The sequence below is a fragment of the Sciurus carolinensis genome, chromosome 6, assembly GCF_902686445.1.
Source record: "Sciurus carolinensis chromosome 6, mSciCar1.2, whole genome shotgun sequence".
Classification (NCBI taxonomy): Eukaryota; Metazoa; Chordata; class Mammalia; order Rodentia; family Sciuridae; genus Sciurus; species Sciurus carolinensis.
Genome location: NC_062218.1, coordinates 847,923 through 872,152, shown reverse-complemented (window position 1 = coordinate 872,152; position 24,230 = coordinate 847,923). Strand labels below are relative to the sequence as shown.

At 62.5% G+C, this 24,230-nt stretch overlaps 2 protein-coding genes across 8 annotated transcripts in view; one reads left to right on the top strand and one right to left on the bottom strand.

Annotated features, from left to right (window-relative positions):
• The window catches only part of Slc12a7 (solute carrier family 12 member 7), a 44,992-nt gene extending 42,901 nt beyond the window's left edge, over positions 1-2,091 (top strand). Inside the window, exon 24 of the mRNA XM_047554826.1 lies at positions 808-2,091. Within this exon, the coding sequence (XP_047410782.1) occupies positions 808-899 (92 nt within the window). The 3' untranslated portion in view covers positions 900-2,091. The remainder of the gene's footprint in view (positions 1-807) is intronic.
• Nkd2 (NKD inhibitor of WNT signaling pathway 2) lies at positions 814-22,329 on the bottom strand. 7 transcript variants are annotated; one of them, XM_047554827.1, is made up of 10 exons: positions 22,185-22,329; positions 22,060-22,095; positions 21,725-21,828; positions 8,681-8,741; positions 7,559-7,686; positions 6,838-6,936; positions 6,080-6,227; positions 5,590-5,674; positions 5,026-5,177; positions 814-4,409 (listed from the first exon to the last, which is right to left on the bottom strand). In XM_047554827.1, the coding sequence occupies exons 1-10, from the start codon at positions 22,207-22,209 to the stop codon at positions 3,832-3,834; spliced, it is 1,416 nt and encodes a 471-aa protein (XP_047410783.1). In that variant the 5' UTR covers positions 22,210-22,329; the 3' UTR covers positions 814-3,831. The 7 variants fall into 7 exon arrangements, with proteins under 7 accessions (XP_047410783.1, XP_047410786.1, XP_047410784.1 ...); XM_047554830.1 differs by having other exon boundaries at positions 5,026-5,153; XM_047554828.1 differs by having other exon boundaries at positions 6,838-6,933.
• Between the last annotated feature and the right edge of the window lie 1,901 nt (positions 22,330-24,230).

Here is a 24,230-nt window from a genome sequence, read left to right as displayed (position 1 = left end):
GCAGGCAGTGTAGACACTGGGCCTGGCCAGGGGCAGATCCTCGCAGTGCTCTGACTGGCCCATGAAGGAGTTAGGGTGAGGAGTGAGCAGGAGCAGAGGCTGTGCCTGAGGGCCCACCCAGCAGGGTGGCGTCCCCCACACCTGCCCACACAGCAGTGAGGCCTGTCCCGTTCTGTCTGTCAGTGAAGCGGCTGCCTAGCCTGGCCTTGTGCTTATAGGACAACCCACACTGAGCAGACCCTTGGCCCCAGTATGTGCCCACTGCCTGTGGTGCCAGCCCTGCATCCCCAAGCTGGGGTGGGGCATCCTGCTTGCGGGCACCCTGGGCCACCCTCTGAGGTTCAGCTTGCTCCTGGTCAGGAGGGTGGACAATGAGAGGCCTGCTCCCGAGCCTGAAGGCTCAAGTCCATTGACCACGACTCAGCAGTTCAGCTGTTGGTAATGCAGGTCCTGGTGCAGGGGTCCCGCTGGACTCCTCGAGATTGCTCTGTGGGGTGGACATATAGGTTTCTGGGCCAGGGATTGCCTGGCTGTTGTGTGTGAGACCCTGGGTTCTGGGTGCCGGCCCTGATCTGGGCACTGGTGGAGGTTTGAGGTCTGGGGTTTCTGGCTACTTCCGCTTCCTTCTCTTTGCTGAGCAGGAGCCCCTCCCTGTCCTTCCTGCTCCCTGGGGCCCTCAACCCACCCCTTGCACCCGGTCTTTCTCTGACTGGTCCTGGCCCCTTCCTGGGTATAATCTGCTGTAATAAAGTGTGTCCCCCACAAGCAGCCCAGGTGAGACCCACCTGGCCTTAACTCTGCACCCAGACATGGAGTTTCTCGAGGTCTTGACCGAGGGGCTGAACAGGGTGCTCCTGGTCAGGGGCGGCGGTCGGGAGGTCATCACCATCTACTCCTAACACCTGAGAGCGTGGGCTGCTGGGTGGGGTGAGGACTCAGACTGACCAGGATGTCACTCAGGCCGCCTGACATGCTGCAGCTGGCTTCCTACAGAAGTTTCTAGAGCTACCACCTGGGCTTCCTCCAAGCAGAAAATGTTCTAGGAAGTCCTGAGAGGGAGAGCAGGTGACTGGAAAGACCCCCGTGTCCGTCCAGGGTGGAGAGCGCCGTGTGCCCAGCATCCTGGATGGGCCCCTGCCCGCTGCCCAGCCTCCGCCTCCAGGACAGCCTCCCCTCAGCTGGACTGTCCAGTGGCTGTGGCTTCACGTGTCGCTGACACGAGGGCAGAATGGCACATGGCCGCGGGACTCCCACCGCCTCCCAGCCCCCGCTGAACACCGAGCAGTGCGGAAGGAGCCGCGCGGGGCCACGTGGGTGCTGGTGGGGGCGTGGGGGCCACACCGGGGGCGCCTGCTGAGCGGGGCTGTGCCTGGGACCAGCCGCCAAGGGCGCTGTGCCCTGGGAGTCTGCTGCAGGTCGTGCCCAGCAGCGGGGTGCGAGGAGAGACCCCCAGTGTGGTGGCCGCGGTGGCTGGCCCTGCCTGTGGAGTGCTGTCCCCGCTCGCCCTTGGCCGGGGCTGTGCCTCTGCAGGCGACGCAGCAGCGGGCCTGGCGCCCTCATCAACCCTACGGGGTTTGCACTTTACCTTGGAGCTTTCTGCTTCCTAGGTCAGTCGTGTTTGCAGGCTGCGGTTGTCCAGCACTCCGCCTCGCTGGCCGCTGCGTGGGTTATTTATTTATTTAAACACCCCGGGGCCTTGGGGTGACCCCACTGTCGTAAGACCTTGCTTCCTGCGAGGACCCACCCAGGCCCTGGGCCATCACTGGTTTCCAGGGCTCCCTAGTGAACAGAGCCCTCCACGGAGCCCAGGTCAGGACAGAGGCACTGTAGGGCAGGGAGGGCCCGCTCACCGGCCTCCCAGGGCAGGCTGGAGCAGAGCCGCAGGGGCTGGCCTGTGTGGGAAGGCCAAGGCTGCGGCACCCTTCACAGGAAGCCGGGGGAGCCCGGGACTGGAGCTGCGCCCCAGCCTGCTTTTCCTTTGTGATCTCTGCCTTGTCACCGCAGCCATCAAAATCGATTCCACACTTTCCTTTTCTAGATTCCTTGTCTTTGTATGATTTTGTTTGTAGAATAAAGTCCTATGAAATCTGAGTTGGAGAGTTTCACGTCTCACTGAGCATAAAACCAAGGAGCTGGAGAATGTGCTCATCCTCCCGTCTCTTGGAGGGGCTGTTGCAGGACTGGTCAGCCAGACCAGCCTTGGGGGCTCGGGTCATCTCCTGCCTGGGCAGGAGGAGGCAGCTGGCATCCAGCTACACAGGCAGCACTGCCAGGAGCCCACACTCAGTCCATGGTTTGCATGTGGGTTGGAGCACCAGAGAAAGCCCTGGCCAGAGGGCAGCAGATGGGCTTATGGCAAGGTGTGGGGTGCAGAGGAGTGGGGACGCTGGCACGGACTTCCTGGTGCCGCCCTCTGACACCGTCAGGTCCCCCGTGGGTCACTGGCTCTCTCCTGGTGCCGCCCTCTGAAGGTCACCCCGTGGGTCACCGGCTCTCCTGGAACAGTCCCTGCATTCACAGCAGCACTGTCCGCGGCCCAGATGTCCATGCGATAGGCCTGCTTGGTGTGGAAAGTGGATGTTCTGGAACAGGCTGCTGCAGAGAACCTCAGGATGTGGCCAACACAAGGAACCAGAGGCGGGTGCCTGTGGCACAGCTCGGGGGAGACCCCAGCCCCAGAAATCCCCAGGGCTTTCTTGAAACTACAACATCTGAGGAGGACACAGCCCCTCCAACACTCCAACCAGCCCTGCTGGCCAGGAGCCCAGCTCCCTGCACAAGCCAAGGTCCATGCAGCAGCCCCTGGCCTCGGGGTTCCTGTATCCTGAGCTGAACGTGGGTTTGCAATTTGGTTGGGGTTTTCCCAGCAGTACGGTGGGAGAGCCAACCCTGACGTGGCGCGCACGCCTGCCTGTGCAGCAAGTCCCCAACCTTGCACAAGCCCAGGTGGACACCCTGTCCACTGGGTGCACCTGTGGCCACTCAGTGCAGACGCACTGACCGCAGCGCTCTGGAAAGCTGCTGGTACGGGGCACGAGGCATTACAAAGCACATGCTTCTCTCATGCCTGGAGGAAAAGCCAGGGGCCAGCGGAGCATCAACGGGCTTGCTCTTAAAACAACCCAGGAGAGGAAGCCCGGACCCTGCAGACTCCAGCTCCCCTGCAGCGGGCTCCCGTCCTCCTGCACCTGCTCTGGTGGGCAGGCACCTGGGAGTGCCACGCAGCTGACCCCTGCGTCCATTCCCGCTTGCTAGGGTGTGACACCTCCCGACCCTGCGCCTCCCTGCCCAGGCCCACCCGGGGTGCTGGGGACCCCGGGCTGCACTGCCACAGCGCCTCCCTGGCCAGCACTGGCGTCTCTGGCTGAGGCTGGCGGCCACCCTTCTCCCTGCGACCTGTGCAGGAAGGTCACTTGGCATGCCCAGGGCCCCGTGCCCGACTTCACGGAGAACAAGGGCCCCCGGGGGCTTTCTCATGCCCCTCCACCTGGCCTCGCACCAGGGACAGCCTGATGCGCCCAGGCGAAGCCCAGCCAGGGCCTACCAGGAGCCACTGAGCAGACCCCGCGCTGCCCGGCCCCACCTCGGACGCAGGGAGGAAAGCGAGTGAGGGAGTTCCCTGCGTGCAGTGTGGCTTTATGGTCACAGAACAGCGCGTGTCAGGACAGTGCGTCGAACACCCCGTCCACGCGGCACTGAGCCAGGCCCGTCCTGGTGCCACGCCCATGGCATCCACCTGACACCCGGAGCTGGGTGTGGGGTCGAGACGGGGGCAATGGAGGCCCAGGGGTGGCGGGGCCTCGAGCGGCGGGGCCCAGGGCGGGGTGAGCGCTAGGAGGGCAGGAAGTGGTGGTGGTGGTGGTGGTGGTGGTGGTGCTGGTGCTGGTGCTGGTGCTCATGTCGCTGGACCATGGGAGCCACGCAGGCCTCGGCCCCCGGCATGGGCGGCAGTTCCCGCGCAGCCTCCGGCTCCACCAGAGGCTGGCTGTGCGGGGCCTTGAGCGGCGAGGGGCCCTCCCTGCCCTTCTGTCGGTGCCGCTTGTGGCCGAAGGGCTGTGGTGGGGGCTGTGGAGGGGGCTGTGGGAGGTGGGGGCCATCCTGCGTGGCCTGAGGGGTCGGGGTGGCCGGCAGGTAGTAGCTGAGGACCTTCCCCGGCTTGCTGCTGACCGCCAGCCCCAGTGGCTTCCCTGGACCCTTGGGGGACCTGAGGAACTGCTTCTCCTGCCCCTTCAGCCGGGGCTGCATGTCCAGGACCCGCACCATGGGCTCGGCCACTGGCACGGTGTGGTCGGTCAGCACCTGGGACCTGCGGTGATGCGCGGCGTGGGTGTCCGGCCCCTGGGAGTGGGACCTGCTCTGGAGGTGTGCGGCCCTGCCCTGCGGCGCCTGCCTCGCCTGCTCCGGCAGCCCTGCAGCAGGGACAGGGTGGGCCCACGTGAGGCCCAGGACAGCGGTCAGACCCGTCTCCCCTTCCTAAAAGTGACGTGTGCCCGGGGTCCACAGTGGGAGCTCTGCGTCAGGTCCCACCCAAGGCTGGCTCGGTGGCCAGGCCGGTGGTCAGACTGGCACAGGTCCTGAAGCCCAGCCTGGACTCCTTGGGGAGTCAGCTCCAGGACTCCGGGGAGTCAGGGGACCCAGGGCGCCTCTAGGACAGGGTCCAGGCAGCATGTAACCTGACGAAGGCCACAGGAGGTGCTGCTGGCAGAAGGAGCCAGCAGTGGGCAGGCCTGCTGCTGTCCACTCTGTGCTGCACCAGCTTCTGAGGGAGCTCTGATTCTGCCATGAACTCCCTCCCCTCCTGCACTGGGCAGGGCTTCCTGGATCCACCCGAGGTTGGCCTCTCCCCTGGCCCTATGCACACCATGAACACCTGGACATGTACTGCCTTGCTCTGCAGGCTCTGGCTGGTGGAAAGGGTGAGCCCAGGTCCTCTGGGTGGTGGGACACCCTTGACCTCAGCCACGGGGGGCTCCAGGGCCCTCTTCTAGGCCTGCCCCTCACAGAGGCACCACATCCAGTACCGACCTGGGCCCGACTTGGACGTGTAGTTCTCGATCCCAGCGAGGTCCAGGTAGTGGTTTCTGCGCTCGGTGTTCTCGTCCACGCAGTAGGGCCCCTGCACGGGGCAGGGCTGGGGCTCCGTGCTGGGCCTCCTGCATGGGGCAGAGAGGAGGGGCCTGACCAGCACCCCAGCCGGAGCCTCACTCCTCTGACGAGGGAGCAACGGCAAAGCATCAAGGGCCCTGGGTGTCCTGACCAGCGCCCACGGCCCAGGGGCAGCACAAGCGGTCTGGGCACCATCCTGAGGAGCCAGGCCCACAGCCCCTCGCCCGTGGCCCTGCCAGGATCCAGGATGTCACCTGCCTCAGCCTCAGCCTCAGGCAGTGCATGGTGGGTGTTTCCGCTCCCCTGTGGCCACTGCCACCTCCAGGATTGGCCACTGGAACCAGTGAGGTGTGCAGTGACCAGGCGGGGGCACGGCACCCCAGCGCCCACCGTCAGAGCCTCGCCTGCCCTCAGGCTGGGGTGCTCAGCCCAGCCTCCACCCAGGGCCTTCCCCGGGGAGGCCTGCAGGAAGTGGCCTCTCACCTGAGGTGGGCAGACAGCCGCTTGTCCGCCACCCGGGCGTCCTCAGCAAGCTCGATCTCTGTCCGGCTGCGGCTGGGCTCCCAGTCTGAAAGGGATGGGAGCTCTCCCACTTGGCTGGCCCTGCACCTGCCCATTCTCTCCACCGTGCACCCTGCCCCATGCACTCACTGTGCACTAAGGTGCCCCTCACTCCACACATCCCCCCTGCTGGCCATCCTCTGCTCACTGACCTAACAGTCTTGAGTCTGGGGGGCCAGGCCCTGCTCAGGACCCTGAGGAAGTTGGGGACAGACGCTGCTCGGGGGCTGGGTAGTGGGCGTGCATGGAGGCCCGGGGTCACGCACTGTGCCGGGCAGGACGAGGGGGCAAGGGCCACTGGGGAGTGGGCAGGGCGTGGGTGTGGGGCCCGTGGGCACAGTGGGGCCTGGTGGCCTGTCCCCGAGGCTGGCCCGGGCCAGTGCTGTGGGCACCCCCTGGCCCAGGGCCTCACCCTGGCTGGCGGGAGGACACTCCTTCCTCTTGCTAGCAGGCTCAGGGCTGACGGTCAGCTTCACACGGAGGGCCTTGCTACTGCCTGAAGAGTGGTTGACGGAGGCACCGACGACCTCGTAGATGGTGTGCATCAGACTGGACATGTCCTGGGGCGGGCAAGGCCGACCTCAGAGGGGACACTGCCACCCTGCTGCCCCAGCACCCGAGCTCCATCAATCCAGATCCCAGGCGGGATCTCAGCCAGCCCAGGGGCGCCTCAGTGGCGGAAGTTCACCCTGCCGTCCTGGAGTCAGCGCTCTGACCAAGGGCTCGGCAGACAGAGCTCCACTTCCTCTCACAAGTTCAGGTCCCCTGTCCCCTGCGCCACTGTAAGAGGCCTCTGGATCCCAGACTCACAGCTCAGCCAGGTGGGGGTCACTCCTGGCACCTGGCCGCCCTGCAGAGGCTGCTGGCCCAGGCTCGGCTGAGGGCATCGCAGCTGCACCCAGACCGTGCCAGGCTCGGCCAGGAAGGATCAGTCGAGAGCACCTGGTTCCAAGGCCAGCCGAGGACGGGCAGCGGGCCCCTCGGGTCTGCCTCCACCTCCCAGAGGGAAGGTCCCAGCCTCTCCTCTCCACTTCCATTGTAGCTGCCTCCCCATCTCTGGGACTGGCGTGTCCGTCTGTCCCTCTGCCTACTGGACCAGCCTGATTCCAGATCCCACAGGCTACGCCCGAGCGCCCTCTGGTGGCCGGCGGACAGGCACAGGCACGTTACCTCCCTGGTGACCTTCCCACTGTTGTCAAAGTCATAGAGCGTGAATGTCCACTCCTGGCGGTTGTCCTCCTCCACTGAGACATCACACTGAAGGGCCTGCTGGTGGCATGCAGGGACAGGGACAGGAAATACTGCTGGGACTGGGGACCTGCGTCATGCCCCACAGCCTGGGCCTTCTGCAGGCACATGACACAGGGGCTCGTGACTCCCGGGGACCTTTCCAGGGGTCTTCTTTCCTGGTGGGCAGCCAGGAGCTCGTCCTTGCCTGCTCCAGCCCTCAGGTGGACCTGGTGCCACGCTCAGTCCCCCTGTGGCCTGTGCCTGCTCATGAGCCCAGCGTCCCCTAGGATGAGGAGGCCACGCCCACGGCCAAGTCTGCCAGTGCCAGAAATCGACCTGAAACCAGGGTGGACAGCCAGCTCCCCTCCAGGGAGCCACAGGGAGACGAGGCCCCATCGCCAGCCCCCACTGACCTGCCCCGCAGGCTGGGCACCAGCCTAGGGAGGCTCCTCCACTTCCTGCCTCCTCAGCCAGGCCCGGCTGAGTCCACGGGGATGGCCTCCCCGAGGGGCCCAGAGCCGGCACACAGGAGCCCGCCTAGGGGCCTGTGCTGGCTGGACTACAGGAGAGCTGGGCTGGAAGGCCCACGGCCACCCACCAGGGCCTCCACTGCCCACCCGGGCCCCAGAGGCGCTCCCTGTGGAGTGCAGCAAAGGCCTACATCAATATTCAGGTGCTTCCTGCCCAGTCCTCGCAAGCCCTCGCGATTCGCCGCTCTCTCCCCTGCGTCCACGCCGAAGAGCTGTCCTGGGCACTCGCGGCCCTCGGCCTTCTTGGAGGGGAGAGCTACTGGGGGGAACAAGAAGGCATGAGGAAGGGGCCCAGCCCAGGTAGGTGACTTGGAGACAGAGGGGACAGGAGGATGGGGACTGGCCAGAGAGAGCCACGGCCGCCCGCCTCTCCCCGAGCCACTGACCCCTCCCAGGTGGGTCTGTGCTGAGAGCCCACCCTTGGAACAAGGATACCAAGAGATGAGCAGGGAAGGCAGGGGGGGCCTCTCAGGGTCAGCCACAGCCAGGTACGTCCTGCCCCTGCCCTGCTGCCCACAGTGGCTCCCAGGGAGCAAGCATGCTCTTGGCTCAGGGTCCACTGACATTGTAGAAGGTCTGGGCCTTTCTGCCCACAAGGGTCCTTCTCGTGGGGCCTCCAGCATGGTTCTGTGGTGTCAGGCTTCCTGACAGCCCTCAATCCCAGAACCTGCAGACAAGGCTGCCCAAGCAGACCCTCTATCCTCTGGGAGTGGACAGACAGGCCCTGCGGCTACAGTGCCTTTACTTTCTGGCTCTCACAAGTCCTGTCCTCAGGACAGGGCCCTGGGCCTGTCGGGCAGTGCTCACCCAGCTTTGAGCTGGGAAGGTGCAAAGGTGCTCAGAACCTGAGTTCCCAACCAGGGGGTCCTGGAGCCCCGAGACCTTCACCCAACACCTGATGGGCAGGTGGCCCGAGTACTGTCACTCTCTGCAGAACTGCCCCTGACCGATGCATGCTGGCAGTGACCCTGCTGCTGCATGCCTACCCCACAGGCCCTGCACGCCTGCCTGGGGCTCAGTCCAGTCACGGTCCACGGAGCCTGGTCCCCATACACAGGGCCGGGGAGCCCCAGGCTGAGAGCAACAGCACTGGGGGACACACAGCCCAACCTCTGACTTCTGTCCAGCAAGGATCCTGGGTGGCCATGTGGCCACATGGCTGCTGCCATAGCTTTTGCTGGAAGGTGTCAACTGTCTCACTGGCCTTCAATGCTGTGAGTTCCGGGGAGGGGATGTCACAGGACTGTCCTCACCTTCTAGGAGACCCTGGTCCTCCCGGAAAGGTCCATCCTTGGGGTCCCCACTGGGCAGCTCCTGCAGGAAGCAGAGGAGCTAGTGACCATGAGGCTCAGCTGGACAGACAGAAGGACGTGGGCACAAGCTCTGCATGGCCAGGACCAGAATGGACACTGGCCTCAGGCTTCCTGGGCGTCTCAGTCTTGTCCAGAAGCACCAGCCCTCTACGCTCCCAGCATGACCTCCACCCCTGCTGCGTGGAGTTCCACCTCGATATTTCCAGGACCAGGACTCAGCTGCTGCTCAAAGCAAGACTCCAGATGGCCCTGGAGCCCAGCCCACCATGCTGACCCCTGAATGCAAGAGCACCCCCCACCCCAGAGCTGTCCCCGAGGTGCCTGAGAGCCTGCGGGAGCTCTGCGAGCCACAGGGCAGGGCCCGAGGCAGGAGAGCCACTCAGAGCCTCCCCGGCCCTCACGGGAAAAGGGAGCAGCTTGAGACATGGAGCCGGCTCAGCAGGAACTGCAGATGAAGCGCAGGAGGAAAAGAAACGGGCAGAGTCGTGGGCCGCAAGCTCAGTCCCCCTGCCACGGCCCCCAGCCCTGGGCACCCAGAAGCCCTGGGGGCTTCTGGACATTTCTGCTTTTTATTCTAGGCTGCAAAGCCTTGGGGGCCCCTGAGCAGACACGGTGCTAAGCAAGGGCCCAAGGCACCCGGTCAGCTGGAACCTGTCCCTGGAGACAGAGAGAAGGGCACCATGGTGTTGTCCATCCAAAGCCTTTGAGGCCCACGGGTGTGTCCTGGAGCACTTTCACCCTGCCCACAGTGACCACGGGAGCCAGGCCCTCCTCATCTCGAAGGATGCGGGGACACCAGCCCGACCTGCCACCCTCCTGCCAGGCCACCCGGCACCACCTCCGGGGCCCATGCTCCTCTGTGTGGTGGTGGGCCTCCCTCCGTCCCAGAGCACAGGGTGCAGTTAAAGCCCCACACAGGGGGACGGCCAGGGAGGACACCCGGCCTCTTGCCTGCCCTTCTGAGGCTCAGCAGGAGAGAGCAAAGGACAGCTGTGAGAAGCCCTGATGGTTCTACCCAGTGCACAGACTGCCTGTCCTGCTGGAAGCTTGGGGAGGCACCTGAGCACCGTCCCGGGAAAGCACCAGGCACGTGGCCCCTGCCGCAGAAACGGCTTCATGGAAGCCGAAGCGGCTGGCTTGCAGGGCCCAGGCAGGAAGAGCCCTCCAGGGGAGAGGGGCAAGCTGCCCATTGTGATGGCTGACAGATCTGGCTCCATGAGAATGTTCTAGGCCAGACTCTAAGGGAAATGACTAAACAGACTCCATTTTGCTCTGAGACTCCATGTTATGTAGGAAAGAAGCTTCTCCTATGGGAACACCCAGCCTCTGTGCCCATCATCAGTGACTTGGTGTGACATGTTTAATAATATACAATGGCAACTCCTCTGTAGTGAAGAATTGCTCTCTTTTGATTCCTATTGCTCCTAAACAATGTACCATGTGAACAGTGATTGTGTGGATGTTAGTAACCGTTCTTTAGTTTGTACCTAGGTAAGGGTCATTCTGACCCACTTCCCCCTCTGTCGATGATCTCATGATGTTAATGTGTAATTTTGAATCATAGCAACAGACACTTATGATTGATGTGATTTTTGGTATAAGAACCCCTACACCCTGTGGTCGGGGCTGTTCTCCCAATAGCCATTTTTTGGGGCATTGTGTGAGACAGTCAGCGGCCAGCTTAATGAAGACTCTCAAATTTGGACTTCGCAGTGCTGATCGGTCTGTTCTTAAGTTGCGCCCAATAACACCCATCACCAGCCGAGACCCGAGTGCCTAGCACCTCCCTGTCTCCCCATCTCCCCACACCTCAGGCTGTCAGGAAAAGGCTACTATGGAGGGTGTGTTTGGGTACCACGCGAGAGCTCGTGTCAGTAGAAAGCACACCTGATGGTCAGAGGTACGCTTTCCGCACTAGTCAGCAGCCTCAGCAGCCTGACATGCCCGGACCTGCACCTGCCTGGGACTGAGCTGGCTCCAGCCCCGCGAAGCCTGCTCACATCTACACACTAACCACACGGCGTCCACTTGAGCTGAGTTCCGACCCGAGGGACAGGGTCGGGCTCTGTCCCAGGTGGATGTTAAGATGAAACCCAGTAACTTCTAAAAATTTGAGTTTTGGTTAATTTTTTCTGCAAAACAAAACAGCCTGTGGAGTGCTGCCTGGACCTCCAGGTGTGGCCTCTGTGGGCTCAGCTTCTTCCTGGAGGACCAGGTGCAGACACGGGGCCCCACCCCAGGGCATAAGCTGGGCACTGTGGGTCCCCTGCTGACGAAGCACAGTTACCAAGGACACCAGGCTGAATGCTGAGGTCCAACCTGGGCTGTCCCCAAGGCCACCTGTGAAGGCTGGGGCCCCAGCTCAGAGCCCTGGGGAGGTGGTACACCTTTAAGAGGCGGGGCCCAGTGGGGGGTCTGAGGACACTAGGAACATGTCCTTGGAGGGCAGAGGACCCCTGGCCTCTCCTTCCCTCTTCTGCTTCCCGGCGAGGTGAGCAGTTCTGCTGTGTCCCCATCATGACCTGCTGCCGCAGGCCCAGAGCAAGAGCCCCCCTGGATCATGGGTCAAACCTCCAGAGCTGAGCCCAAATGACCCTTGTGTCTTTTTAAGCTGCTTCTTGGTACCAGCAAGCTGGCTGCAGCACCCACGGTTGCCACCTCCAAGACTGGTGTGCTGGGAGGGCAGGTGCTGGGCAGGCCTGGCCTGGGGCGCTGGCACCTGCCCTCAGGGAACTGTGAACCTCTCCCCACCGCCTCTGGTCTCAGCCCCTCCCAGAATGGCTGGAGGGCCATCCTGCAGGTCTCCAGATGTACCACGGCTGCGAACAGGACAGGGACCACAGAGATGATGCGTTGCCTGAGAACCACCACGCACCAGCAGCCCTCACTGAAAGCTAGGGGTCCATCGCCCGTGACCCCACTGCCAGCTGGACACAGCAGCTCCCAGGAAAGGGTGGGAAGCCAAGGAAGCTGGAGGGTGTAAGAACAAGGGGTGAGGGGACAGGCTGGCACTGACAGCCCTCCGCGTGGGTGTCCAGCATGAAGTTAAAATAGCTGACGTTCAGGGGTACGTTCCACTCTGTCTTACAAACAATCTGAGCATCTGCTTTTGCATTATGGACCAGAATATAAACCCAGGGGGCATGGGCAACGTGGACATGAAAGACAGAAGGGCTGGATAGAGCTCAGTGGGAAAGGACAAGCAGAGCAACCCCGAGGCCCTGTCCCCAGCTCCACACACAAGTGTACACACAGACCACATACCAAGAACAGTCTACACAGGCTCTGGGTTAGTCTTCCAGAGACATTCCCCACTACAACCAACCCAGGCTACCATAACCACCCCAGGCTGCCATGACCAACCCAGGCTACCATGAACAACCCAAGCTACCAGGAACAACCAAGGCTGCCATGAACAACCCAGGCTACCATGAAAAACTCAGGCTACCATGAACAACCCAGGCTACCATGAACAACCCGGGCTACTATGAACAACCCAGGCTACCATGAAAAACTCAGGCTACCAGGAACAACCAAGACTGCCATGAACAACCCAGGCTACCATGAAAAACTCAGGCTACCAGGAACAACCCAGGCTATCATGACCAACCCAGGCTATCATGAACAACCAAGGCTACCATGAACAACCCAGGCTACCAGGAACAACCAAGACTGCCATGAACAACCCAGGCTACCAGGAACAACCCAGGCTATCATGAACAATCCAGGCTACCATAAACAACCCAGGCTATCATGAACAACCAAGGCTGCCATGAACAACCCAGGCTACCAGGAACAACCCAGGCTACTATGAACAATCCAGGCTACCATGAACAACCCAGGCTACCAGGAATAACCCAGGCTACCATGAAAAACTCAGGCTACCAGGAACAACCCAGGCTACCAGGAACAACCCAGGCTACCAGGAACAACCAAAGCTACAATAACCAAAAAGGCTACAAGAAGCAATCTGGGGCACGGCAGCCAGCGCCCCACCCTGACAGTACCACACCCAGTTCAAGACACCCAACATTCTAGAGCTGGATGCAGACAGCCTCAGAACAGAGAGGGGATCAAAGGGAAGACGTGCCTGTGGGCACAGTCGCTGTGCTCTCCATGACTAGTGATTTAAGTTAAATCTGTCCTGTTTACATGAAAATGCCCTTTCATCTGTGCCACTGTGGTTAAATAGAAGGGTCGAGAGCTTCAATCGCTATAAAACCTGTCCAGGGCCACTGGCCAGATGTAGGTCCCCTTCTTGAGCTACTTCCTGAGCAGCCAAATCCCTGAGCCTCAGGGTCCTCAGATGAGGCTGGGCACAGCAGATGTCAAGAGCAGGCCACTGAGTCACCCCGTGGCATACGGAAGAGCGTTTCGCAGGCTGTGCCTGACCCTGGCTCACTGCATCTTGTAAAGCAGTAGCTTGCCATGAACAGCTCCGGCTTGAGTACAGGTGCCAAGGTAGATGACTCCACTCCTTGTCTGTACAAGTGGACACCCACCACCTGCCCAGCACCACCATTATGCAGAGAGGTAAATAACTTACACGTGCCAACTTGTCAAACTAGATCAGGAGCACCCGGACACGTGGATGTCCCATGTCACACCAACTTATCAAACTAAACCAGGGGCACTAACTTACATGTGCCAACTTATCAAACTAAACCAGGGGCACTAACTTACACGTGCCAACTTATCAAACTAAACCAGGGGCACTAACTTACACGTGCCAACTTATCAAACTAAACCAGGGGCACTAACTTACACGTGCCAACTTATCAAACTAAACCAGGGGCACTAACTTACACGTGCCAACTTATCAAACTAAACCAGGGGCACTAACTTACACGTGCCAACTTATCAAACTAAACCAGGGGCACTAACTTACACGTGCCAACTTATCAAACTAAACCAGGGGCACTAACTTACACGTGCCAACTTATCAAACTAAACCAGGGGCACTAACTTACACGTGCCAACTTATCAAACTAAACCAGGGGCACTAACTTACACGTGCCAACTTATCAAACTAAACCAGGGGCACTAACTTACACGTGCCAACTTGTCAAACCCTGGAGGCAGGGGACGCGGGCCTGGGTCTCTGCTTCCCAGGCCCTCAACGGCAAAGGAGCCTCGCTGCTCTGCAGGGACTCCAGACACAAGATGTGTCCTCAGCGTGTGGCCAGATGGTGCCGTTGGTGGGTGGGCGCGTGCTCGTGGGTCGAGGTGCAGCGAGCTTCCCGGGCACGGAGGCGAGGCCTGCGCGCCGGGCGGATCCGCTTCCAGGGGCTCCCCTGCTTCTGTCTGGAAACGCCACAGCTGGCTTTGAAGTCGCCGTCTCCGTCCAGAGCTGAGCAGTTTCAGATGGACCCCATCGCTGTACGGGCTAAATGACTCCAGCACGTGTGCAGCAGGGGCCGCGAGGGGCTGTGAAACCCGAGTCCGTCCAGGACGCAGCAGGCGCAGAGTCAGAGGGCTCTTCCTGGCCTTGCTGCTGTACTTCTGGGTCGTCCGAATCACGGGCTTTGGTGACACTGAGGTCTCAGCCCACAGCGGCACGTGCGGAAAGCAGCTCCCGCGCCAGACAGGGGCATGGGTCCTCCCTCCACCTGCCGTCCCCACCACATCTCAGCAGGCGGAGGCTTCCGTGAGGAAGATGGGGGTCCCCCACGCCCACCCCTGGTCTGTAGGCCACATGCTCCCACCCAAAACACGTGGATCCCAGGTGTAGGGGTAACCAGCCATGCACTACCCCAGGGTACCCAGTGCCCACAGGCCATGCCCACCAGCAGGCAGGCCCCAGTGCAGTGAGCTGCTGAGCGAGCGAGGGGCTGGCCAGTGGCCACCTGTGAGACGGGAAGGACGCGGGGGGCAACAGCGTCAGCGAGAGCTGGGCAAGGACCAGGCACAGAGTCTGGGCTTGGAGGGGCTCAGGTGACGTGCCGGGCTGCCAGCAAGAGCAGGAAGGAGCCCAGGCTGTCCTCTGCCAGGTGTGGCTGGGCTGCAGGTGTCTCAAGCGGGGTCCTGGCTTGGGACGCAGTGTGCTCGGCACGCAGGCCGCGCACGTCGGCACACCACGCACACGTCGGCACACCGCGCACACGTCGGCACACCGCGCACACGTCGGCACACACAGGCATGTGCGACTGCTGTCCAGGTCAAGGCTGTGACGTGCCTGCCGGGTTGTGACCCCAGCACTGCAGGTTTGTCCTCAGTCTGATGCTGGGTGTCAGCCTAGCCAGATGTGGGCCTACCTTCTCCCCTCTGGCCGGGGCACCGACGCATGATTCCATGGGGAAGGGGGACCACGGGTGGGTGGCCCCTCTCTGGTGGTCGATCACTGAGCTCACCCACACAGAGCGGCAAAACCACCAAATGCGGTCCCGCCCGGCTGCACTGCACCTCAAGTGCAGACTGGAGGGTCTCTCTGTGGGACTTGCAGGGGAAGCTCACTGGACAGCTGGTCTCCTCGTTTTGGAGAGCTTTCAGCTTCCTGTTCCAGCGGAGCTGCCCAGAGGCCACTCTCTTCCGTTTTGTCTTCTGGATTCAGAAGGTGCAGCTCGCCAGCACACCAGCGTCCCCGCCAGGCATAGCCTGAACCCCACAGGCCCGCTCTTGGTCACAGCACCAGCCTTGGGGACAGTGCTGCTGAGAAAAGGACAGCAAGCATCCACTTTTCTTCCGTGCCGCTCCGTAGCGGTGTGGAAACATACCCTGTACACAACCCAAGAGTCGCTCCCTGCACCCTGCTGTTCTTGGCAGTGGCCGTGGGAGATCAAAGGGGAGGCCGTGCCAGGGCCCTGACATCTGGTTGCATCCAGAGGGGCCTTAAAGGAGCAGAGACCAAACCCAAGCTCCTTCGCCAAATGAAAGCCAAAACCCACCCACGGAGGAACGCAGCCAAGGCCCACGTGTGAAGACAAGAAGCGTCCCTGGAGCCTGGCACACACCAACCAGCCCGGGACAAACCAGCCTGTCTGGGAACACAGCAGTCCCGGCCGCAGCATGGCTGGGTGGGTCCAACCGCAGAAGAGCAGCAGAGACCAGGCTGGGCGCCGGGCCGTGGCTGGATGGCTGAGCACTCACTGTTCCTGCCGCCGGGCTGGGGACAGCCGGAGAAAGTGGCCCAGGAGGCAGGCGCTCCGGCCTGGCCACTCTGCCCTCCATCCAGAGCTTGCCTTCCAGACCCTGAGCTGCTCAGTGTCCACCTGCTGCTCCCCAAGAAACCCTGGAGCACGCGTGGCACCCAGGCTGCCTCCCGCTCTGGCCCACAGTTGTGCCGCGCTCCTTCGTGAAGGGAGCCCCAGGCCAGGCCCACAGAGCCCCAGGGCGGCACCACCCTACCACCAGGAGGACAGCGTCCATGCTGACATGACACGGGTACGCTGAGCAGGGCCAGCACAGGGTCCCCTGGCCACACTGGCCTTGGGCCTTTCTGCCAGACAGGGCTCAGTCCATGGAAGGGCAGTGGTCAGCTCCCTGCCACCTCACCTGTCCACTGCAGGGATGGGCCCCACTGTCCAGCACAGCCCATGAGGCCGCTGGGCACCGCCGGCCCTGAGGACGCCACACGTGGCTGTCTCCTCGGCCAGGCCTAGCCACGCCCGACAACGCCTGACCATCAACACGGCTCCAGCCTCACAGGGATCTCAGGAGAAGCTGACAGACACCCCATCCCCAAGGACAGAGCCAGTCTCCTGGGTTCCTAGGAAACCACATTTTAAACAAGTCAGTGGGAGGAAAGAAAGGGCACCCCTCCCCACTCAGCACCCCCAGAACGCCATGGGGTGAGTCCTCCATCCCACATGTAGGTCAAAGGCTCCCTTGCTGCCCCTCCCCCAGTCCAGCTGAGATGCCTGTCAGACAAGGGCCTCCCGGGGTGGAGGAGGAGGCACCCTGGAGTGGCTCCTGGAGGAGGAATGTGCGTGCGTTGGTGGCCACTCCTTTGCTGCTTCCCGACTCTGCCATGTGTTGCTCGCTCCTGCCTCAGGGCCTTTGCACCCACAGCCCCCCAGCTGGAGGCACTCATCAGCACTACCTCCCCCACCATCTGTTGGCCACATCAATGCGGTTGCCCTCCCATCCTCTCCCACACCGCCTCGCCCCATGGGGACCTGTGGCATAGGCTCAGGAGTTCACGGAGAAGGCAGCACAGTCGTGGGCCAGGACACAGGCTCTGGTGGCTTGTCCCTGCATGGGGACCTGGCTCCAGGGCTTGTCCCAGGGTGACTTGGGACAGTCTCCTAACCCATCACACCTCAGTCTCCTTTCCAAATGGGGAAAGGACAGCATCTCCCACAGGACCTGGGGGTCCGGGCGCCTCCTAGGGCATCGTTGTGTGAGGTGCCGGGCCTCTCTTCCTGCTGGCCTCCCTCCTCACCACCCGCCCCGGTGCGAATGGGGCTTTTCCTCCCTGGCTGAGATTTTGCTCCACAGGTTCCCAGCAGGCCGACCAGGGCAGCCCTGGAGTGGTTTCCTGCACTCTGCTCGGGCTGCACGGAGCACTGGGGCCTGCGGCTCAGGTGCGGTCTGACCTGGACGGTCTGCCACACTCGCTCTGGATCCTGTCTCGTGGGCTGGGCCCTGGGCACAGCCCCATTGTGGTGGACCCTGCTCCTGTTATTTCCCAGCCTTTTGTCTCAGGCACGACCTCGGGCGAACTCTGCTGCCTGAGCTGTAGTCAAGCCCATCCCGTTTCTGGTCTCGGCACTGTGACTGTCTGTCAGCCCACTGGGCCTCTGGGGTCTCGTTCTACTTCGCGCCTCACCACGTCGAGTCTCCTGGACCTGCTGACTGGGCACGTGTCAGTCCCTCCTTCAGCAGCCTCGCCTGCAGACCCCTCCCTGGGCCTGCTGGTCCATTCCCCCGGCTGCCCTTCTGGTCGGTGCTGGGAATTCTGGACGGTGCTCTGCTGTGGGGCTGGGTTTGGTTCTCCTGCTCTCAGCCTGTCCCTAGGTCAGCGCAGCAGGCCACTCGAACCTTCCAGCTGTTTTCTACCAGTGTGCAGACTGACAGCCACGGGCCACGGCGTGCAGGAAGCAAGGTGAACTTTCGTGAACTTTCTCCTTGACTGAGAGAGCCTCCCGTGTCGGACAGCCGCCCATCGGCAGTGAGGGATGAACCACCCGCTTTCGACACTGAGGTCTGCAGTCAAACCCTGCTGGGGAGCCCTGACTCGGCGTGAAGGCCAGCAGGTTCCTGCTCACCGGCTCCGTCCACCTGGGCTGCCCACGGCAGCTGTCCCCACAGGGTGAACGGGGCCGGGGGAGGGGCCGAGCAGGCTCTGGGCAGCAGTACCTCTGCCCTGCGAGGAAGGCTGCTGGGGGCAGCAGCCAGGAGAGCCAGGACTGTCTCCCGGCAGCCACTCTGGGAATGCTCTAGGAGCTCCGTGCGAGTCGGGGCTTACATCGCTGCCCATGGCCGCAGCAGCCCAGGGAGGAATCCAGCAGAGTTCAAGGGTATCAAACACGCATCGAGGAGAGGACAGGGACCGGGACGCGGCAGGGGTCTCACTGAGGCACGTGGACATGCATGGGGCCAACAGCAGCCTGTGCGGGGCACGGGTTCCTTCCTCTCACTCTGGGGGATTTTAGCTTCTCACCCCACACAGGTCAGACCCAGGGGCAGGTGAGCGCCCCACACTGGTCACTCCAGGGACCACTCAGCAAGTCTGGAAGCTGACCTCCATACACCGTAGCAGGGACAGAAAACTCCTGACCCCCAGAACTGCTTAGGGTGGGTGTCGGTGCAGGACCCCTCCCCATGTGCAAAAAGGCAAGTCCTCCAGGGGAGACCAGGCCTCCAGTCACAGCTGCAAAAGTGGACAAGGGGGGAAGGAGCCCACTGGAACCTGCTGGGCACCTGTGGCCTGGGCTGCTTCCCTGTGTGCTGCGGCCCAAGGCCGCACCCTGGTCTGCAGGGCCAGGCTCTGTGTGCAGGTGAGCAGAAGGCTAAGGCTTGTGAATCCCACAGGCGCGGGGCTCCTGCTGAACAGAACGGGTATAGGGGAGCACAGCCTGGCCCTCAGCACAGCAGGACAGGGCCTCAGTGCTGTGGAGATGGGCACTGAGGCCCCGGGACAGCTCCAGGGAACTCTCACTGCTCTAAGATGCCAAGCCACAGTGGCCAAGCCTGATTCCAGAAGCTACCTGTGGGTGTCTGTGGAAGCCAGAGCCAGAGCAGGTGGATCCTGGGCCCCACACAGAGCTCAGCCTTGGAGGTGTTCACGCACACTCACGCTGGCCTGTGTCCCACAGGGCCACCTCCACGGGAGACAGGCTCCTGGCAGCACACCAGCCTGCTGCACACAACAGGCTGAGGGCCCTGGAGCAGGCTGCCCACTACAGGCCCAGCAGCTGCATCCTGCCCTCCTGCAGATGGGGTTGGCTCCAGAGTCCCCCAGGCCGCAGGCCCCACAGCCTCCTCCACACACACACGAGGCCCGGGCCAGCTGCCTCCCTGAGTTAGCACACACTCCTTTCTCAGGCTGAGCACTTAAGGGAATCTGTGTTAAATAATTCATAAGAAAAATCCAGTTGTTGACAGTGATTTTTGTCTGCCAAGCTGTTTCCCACCAGTCTCAGGTAGCACTGGACAAACTGGGGACCCCTGTGAGGGGATGCTCCTGCACAGAACCTGGGGCCACTGCTCCACAGCAGCTCGCCTTGGCAAAGCCACCACCCTCCCCGTCACTGCTGGGAACCTTAAGGCACCGCCACCTCAGTTGCTCCTGATGTCATACACCACTCTAGATGCCTCGGTGACCATCACCAGCAAACTCACAGCCTGGCCCTTCAGAGACACTCAGAAAGTCCTGCTGGCCCTGCCAGGACCAGCCTGCAATGGCTTCCCAGAATGGCGTGGGGAGCCACTGGAGGGGTGGGCCACCCGCCGGGGGTGTGCTAACACTCGCAAGCGTCTTGGACGCATGGATGCTGGACACTGCAGGCCTGTGGACGGTCCTAGTGGAAGCAACTCCTCCTGGTTAGTTGCCCCTACCCTGAGGTGGGACAGGGCAGGCGAGAGTGGGGTTACGAATGCCCACTTACTGACCATGAGATTACTCCTAGGGCAGAACAGTGCCCATAAGGCAATGGCAGAGACCAGGAAGCATGGTCCCCATGCTGGTCCCCCACACTGGTCCCTGCCAGACGTCACAGGGTACAGTGAGAACCAGGGCTGGCCTTCCTCGGGGACACTGCCTGGGAGGTCCCTGGTGATGGATGGAGCGTGGTGTGCCATGGGAAAGGCAGGGCAGAGGTGGGAGGCGGAAGGACGTGGATTCAACGCCTGCCACTCCCAGCCGAGCTCGGGCCAGGCAGCAGAGGCCGACAGAGGACCAGCCCCGTTGGACCTGGGCCAAGAGCCGCCCACTGCAGGTGGCTGCAAGGGGCTGCATTGGCAGGGGTCTTGACTGCAGGCTGGAGCCCGCCGGGGGCTTGCAGGCATGGGTAAGCAGTGCTGTTGGCGGGCGGCCACGGCCTATCTAGCTTGACGGTGCTGGACTCTGAGAGGCTGTCTTCCCACCACAGACAGACCCTTTGTTCAGAAAGCAACAGCGTAGCCAGACCCCACACTGCTCTTTAAATGTCCCCAAGTGAGGACCCTGGTCCTGAAGACCAGCACAGCCCTTGCCCAGGCGATTCCATGGCCACACGAACTGCCATCTTCCAGAGCACACGCCTCTGGCCCCACTCCCTGGAGGCACGTTTCTGTGGTGGAGATCCTACCCCAGTCTTATCCTGGACACATCATTCTCTCGCTTCAAGACCCGAAGGGTTGAGCCCACAGTGCCTGCCAGGGAGAAGGTCCCCAGGCTGGAGGGCCAAGGGACAGGGGCCAGACCAAGCTCTCAGCCACAGGCGAATGCTAGTCCCAGGTTCCAGCCAGCCCCAGTTTTGCATCTCTAACCAATGACACAGCTGAGAACCAGGGTGTCAACAGGCACCATCTGGCCACGAGTATTCTGCTCAGGAAAACCCAACTGGCCGTGAGGACAAGAGCAGGGCTGAGCAGCCCAGAGAGCCTTGCCCAGGTCCTCGCCCAGGACAGAGAGGCTCAGGACATCCACGTTCCTCTGCTGTACCCAGCAAATATCTCAGAATGTACTTCCTACCCTCACAGACACGGCACAAGACCCTCCCAGGAACTCAAGCTCGACTGTGTGTTAGTTTCTGAGCAGAAGTGTTCACAAATAATACCCAGAGCTTTTCTTTGATCAACCAGCAGAAAAACACCCTTCCAAAAAGGGTATTTTGACTCTCCCTGTGTGCCGGGCATCCAGCAACGGGCCAGGGTGTCCTCAGCCACCTGGCAGGACCCAGCTCCCCTTAACGATGATGATAGTCATGCCCGCTCCCTGCAGCTCTGCAAATACACACGTCTGATTTTCCAAGACCCCTCCGGGGCCCTCTGCTCCCGGACATAGCACTTCACTATCTGCCCTCAGGAGCACCTGAATCCTGAGCAAGACCCCTGAGCCCCTTAGTTGCACATGTGGTCTAGGTGGCCATAGCTCACCAGCTGTCCATTCTCTTGGTGACCCTCTCTGTCTGGCCTGTGGTCACCCGTCTGGAATATGGGAGGCAAAGCTGCTCTCTAAGTGGGATCCTCTTTTCTATGCCAGCTGACCCCATAACCAGTGGATGCCCCAGGACACCCAACTTCTCAGAACACCAGCAGGGGCCATCCAGACCTGGTTCCTTCCCACAGCCCTTCCCAGCTCTCCAGCCTGAGGGGTGGGACCCAGCCCATCCCCAGCCTTGGCTTCCCCCCGAAGATACCAATGCCGCATTCCCCCAGGATCCCAGCCTGGAGGTTGGGAGCAACTGGTTCTTTGGGGCCTGTGGACATTACTCTGGCCAGCCCTCTGGGTCGCACCCTCTGAGTCTGGGTCTGGGCGAGAGGGCACAACTCTGGCACCACTTCCTCTGGCCCTGCGAAGTGGGTGAGTGGCGCTGGCCCAGCTCGCCAGTCACAGCCTACCTGCTTGTCCTGTGCGCGGCGCTCCACGCCGCCGCCAGCGCGCCGCTCCACCTCCTCCGCGCCTTTGCGGCCGCTCGCGGACGCAGACACCACGAAGCTGTCCCCTGCGGGCGGCGAACGGACGCGCGGGAAACGCAGCACCCACCGAGGAGGAAGGAGAGGCCGTGAGCCCCGCGGGATGCGCTTTCGCGCCGCCAGCCGCCAGCGCGCCCACCCCAAGCCCCGAGGACCGCGCAGGGCGGGACGGCAGGCCACCTCCCCCGACGAGAGCGCGAGGCAGGGCGCGCGCCAGGCTCGGGGTCCGGGGATCCGGCCCGGGCGGTCCCCGCGCTCACCTTCGGGGCTCTCTCTCCGCTTGCAGGCTGTGGCGGCTGCGGCGCGGCCCGGGCGCAGGGAGAGGGAAGGACAGTGAGTGGCGCCGCCCGTCCGCGCCCCGCCCACCCTCCGGCCCGCACCTCACCGTGCTTGGACTGAAATTTCCCCATGCCGCAGCCGCGCTCCCGGACCCCGCCCGCCGGGCGTGTTCAGGTGCAGGTCCGGCCCTTGCCGGGGCGGGCGTCCGCGGGGCCGCAGGGCCGGACTGCGTGCTGGGCTCCGGTAGCCCGGGCGGCGCGACGACAGACGACAGCGGCGCCAGCGGCTCCCTCTGAGCGCGCGCGCCCGCCGCGCCGGAGCCTTAACTGCGGCCCCTGCAGCGCCCCCCGCGGCCGCGGCCCGCAGCGCACCGGCCCGCCTCCCGGCCCGCCCCAGCCCCAGGACCCCCGCGGCCTGCAGCCCCAGCGCACCAGCCCGGGGTCTGCTCCGCTGCGGCACCGCCAACGCCGGAAGCGGGACCCTGCGCCCGAGCGACAAGGACCTGTCTGGGCAGACTGTGAGTGCGCTCAGGGGCTGCTGTGGACCCCGGGTTCTGGCTGCCAGAGGACTCTGGGTGATGTCCTCCGCCCTCCAACAGGCCATCTCCGCCTGGTGCCGCCAGTTCTAGGGGAGCCTGAACCCCTTCGTTGGAAGGGAGGATCCTGGGGACACTAGGCCTCAGGGACCCTACTTGGCGCCCATGGCTGGTAGGGCATCTGAGGGGGAGAGGGTTAGGAGGGCCAAAGTCCACCCTGGCCTGGCTGGTGTGAATGTGTCTTCCTTCCTTCCCAGGGTCTGACTCTAGCCTCTTTCTGCCCCACCTTGATGAAAGACCAGCCTGGTCTTCAGCGTGGATAAGCCCCACCCCTCTCTTAGACCTCATGCCATAAGGGACAATTAGTGTGTCCCTGGTGCTGCTCCTGGTGGCCCTGTCCCCAGTGGCCAGTCCTACTGCCCCTCTCTGCCTCCTCCCCTGCCGCCCTCATTTGCCGGGTGCCACCTTCAGAGAAACTGCCTTGCACTGCCCCTGGGACCCACTTGCTTCTTCCAGCACTCCTCCCCTGGAGGGCTCCAGACCCGCCCCGCCACCCCTGGTGCTGTTTTGTGGACACCCTGTCTCTCACAGGGATTTCGAGAATAAAAGCAGCATTTCCCCACAAACCGTTGCTGCCCCCCACATCCAGCCTCTGCTGCTGAGGGCACCACCCACCACGGCTGGCTTCTAACCTTGGGAGGTGCCGCTGCTGTGGCTGATGGCTGAGGCCATGCCCCTGCTCAGCTCTGGTCCTGCCAGGCCTCCTCTGGTCTACCCGGTTCCCTGCTGAGCAGCCCCCTGTCCCCTGATTCTCAACGGAGCCTCCACAGCCTCTCCCTGCCTCCTGCCTGGGACAACTTGCACGGAAGGAGCTAATGTCCACAGGATGTTTCAGCTCCACCATCTTGCCCAGTTAGGTCAGCTTGGGACAGGTGCTGCCATTTCCCTATTATGGAGTCCTGGAACACCTCGGAATCCCCTGGACGCACAGCTGGTGCGCAACACAGGCAGAGGTTGGGACAGAGACCTGCCCCCAATCCTAGCAAACACTGGCACTGGCCAGGCATCTGCTGGGAGCTGAGCTGCATGCCAGGTGGTTTGTGGACTACACCTTGTGCAGCCCAGACTGTAAACTGTTCCCACCACCTGCTCCAAGACCCCAGGAGTGTGGCATCCTGGAAGACCCAGCCCCTTGCACCCCAGTGCCCCACACCTCAGGGCAGAAGGCTGCACCCAGTCACAACCCTGCTGATCCCACCCCTGCTCTGGCCCAGAGCACCCTCCACACAGACCCAGTCCCAAGGCCAGGGTACCTCCTGCCCCCTCCAGGCTCCTCCTGCCCCCTCCTTCCCATCCAACCAACCCACGTGGACTCCGACTCCCAAGCTAGAAGGTGGTAGCCGGTCATCTGTGGTTCCAGGTGTCCTGTTAACTTGCTGTGACAATAATAATATTGTGTGTTATGTGGAGTAGGAGTGGAGAGACCCAGTCCCAGGGGTGCTGTGTCTTATCCACTGCCCAGTGCTCCCAGGAAACAGATGAGGGACCCCATAAAGACATGCCCGAAGGACGTCTGCCCTCCTACGTGATCCAGAGCCTCTGGGTGCTGCTGCGTGC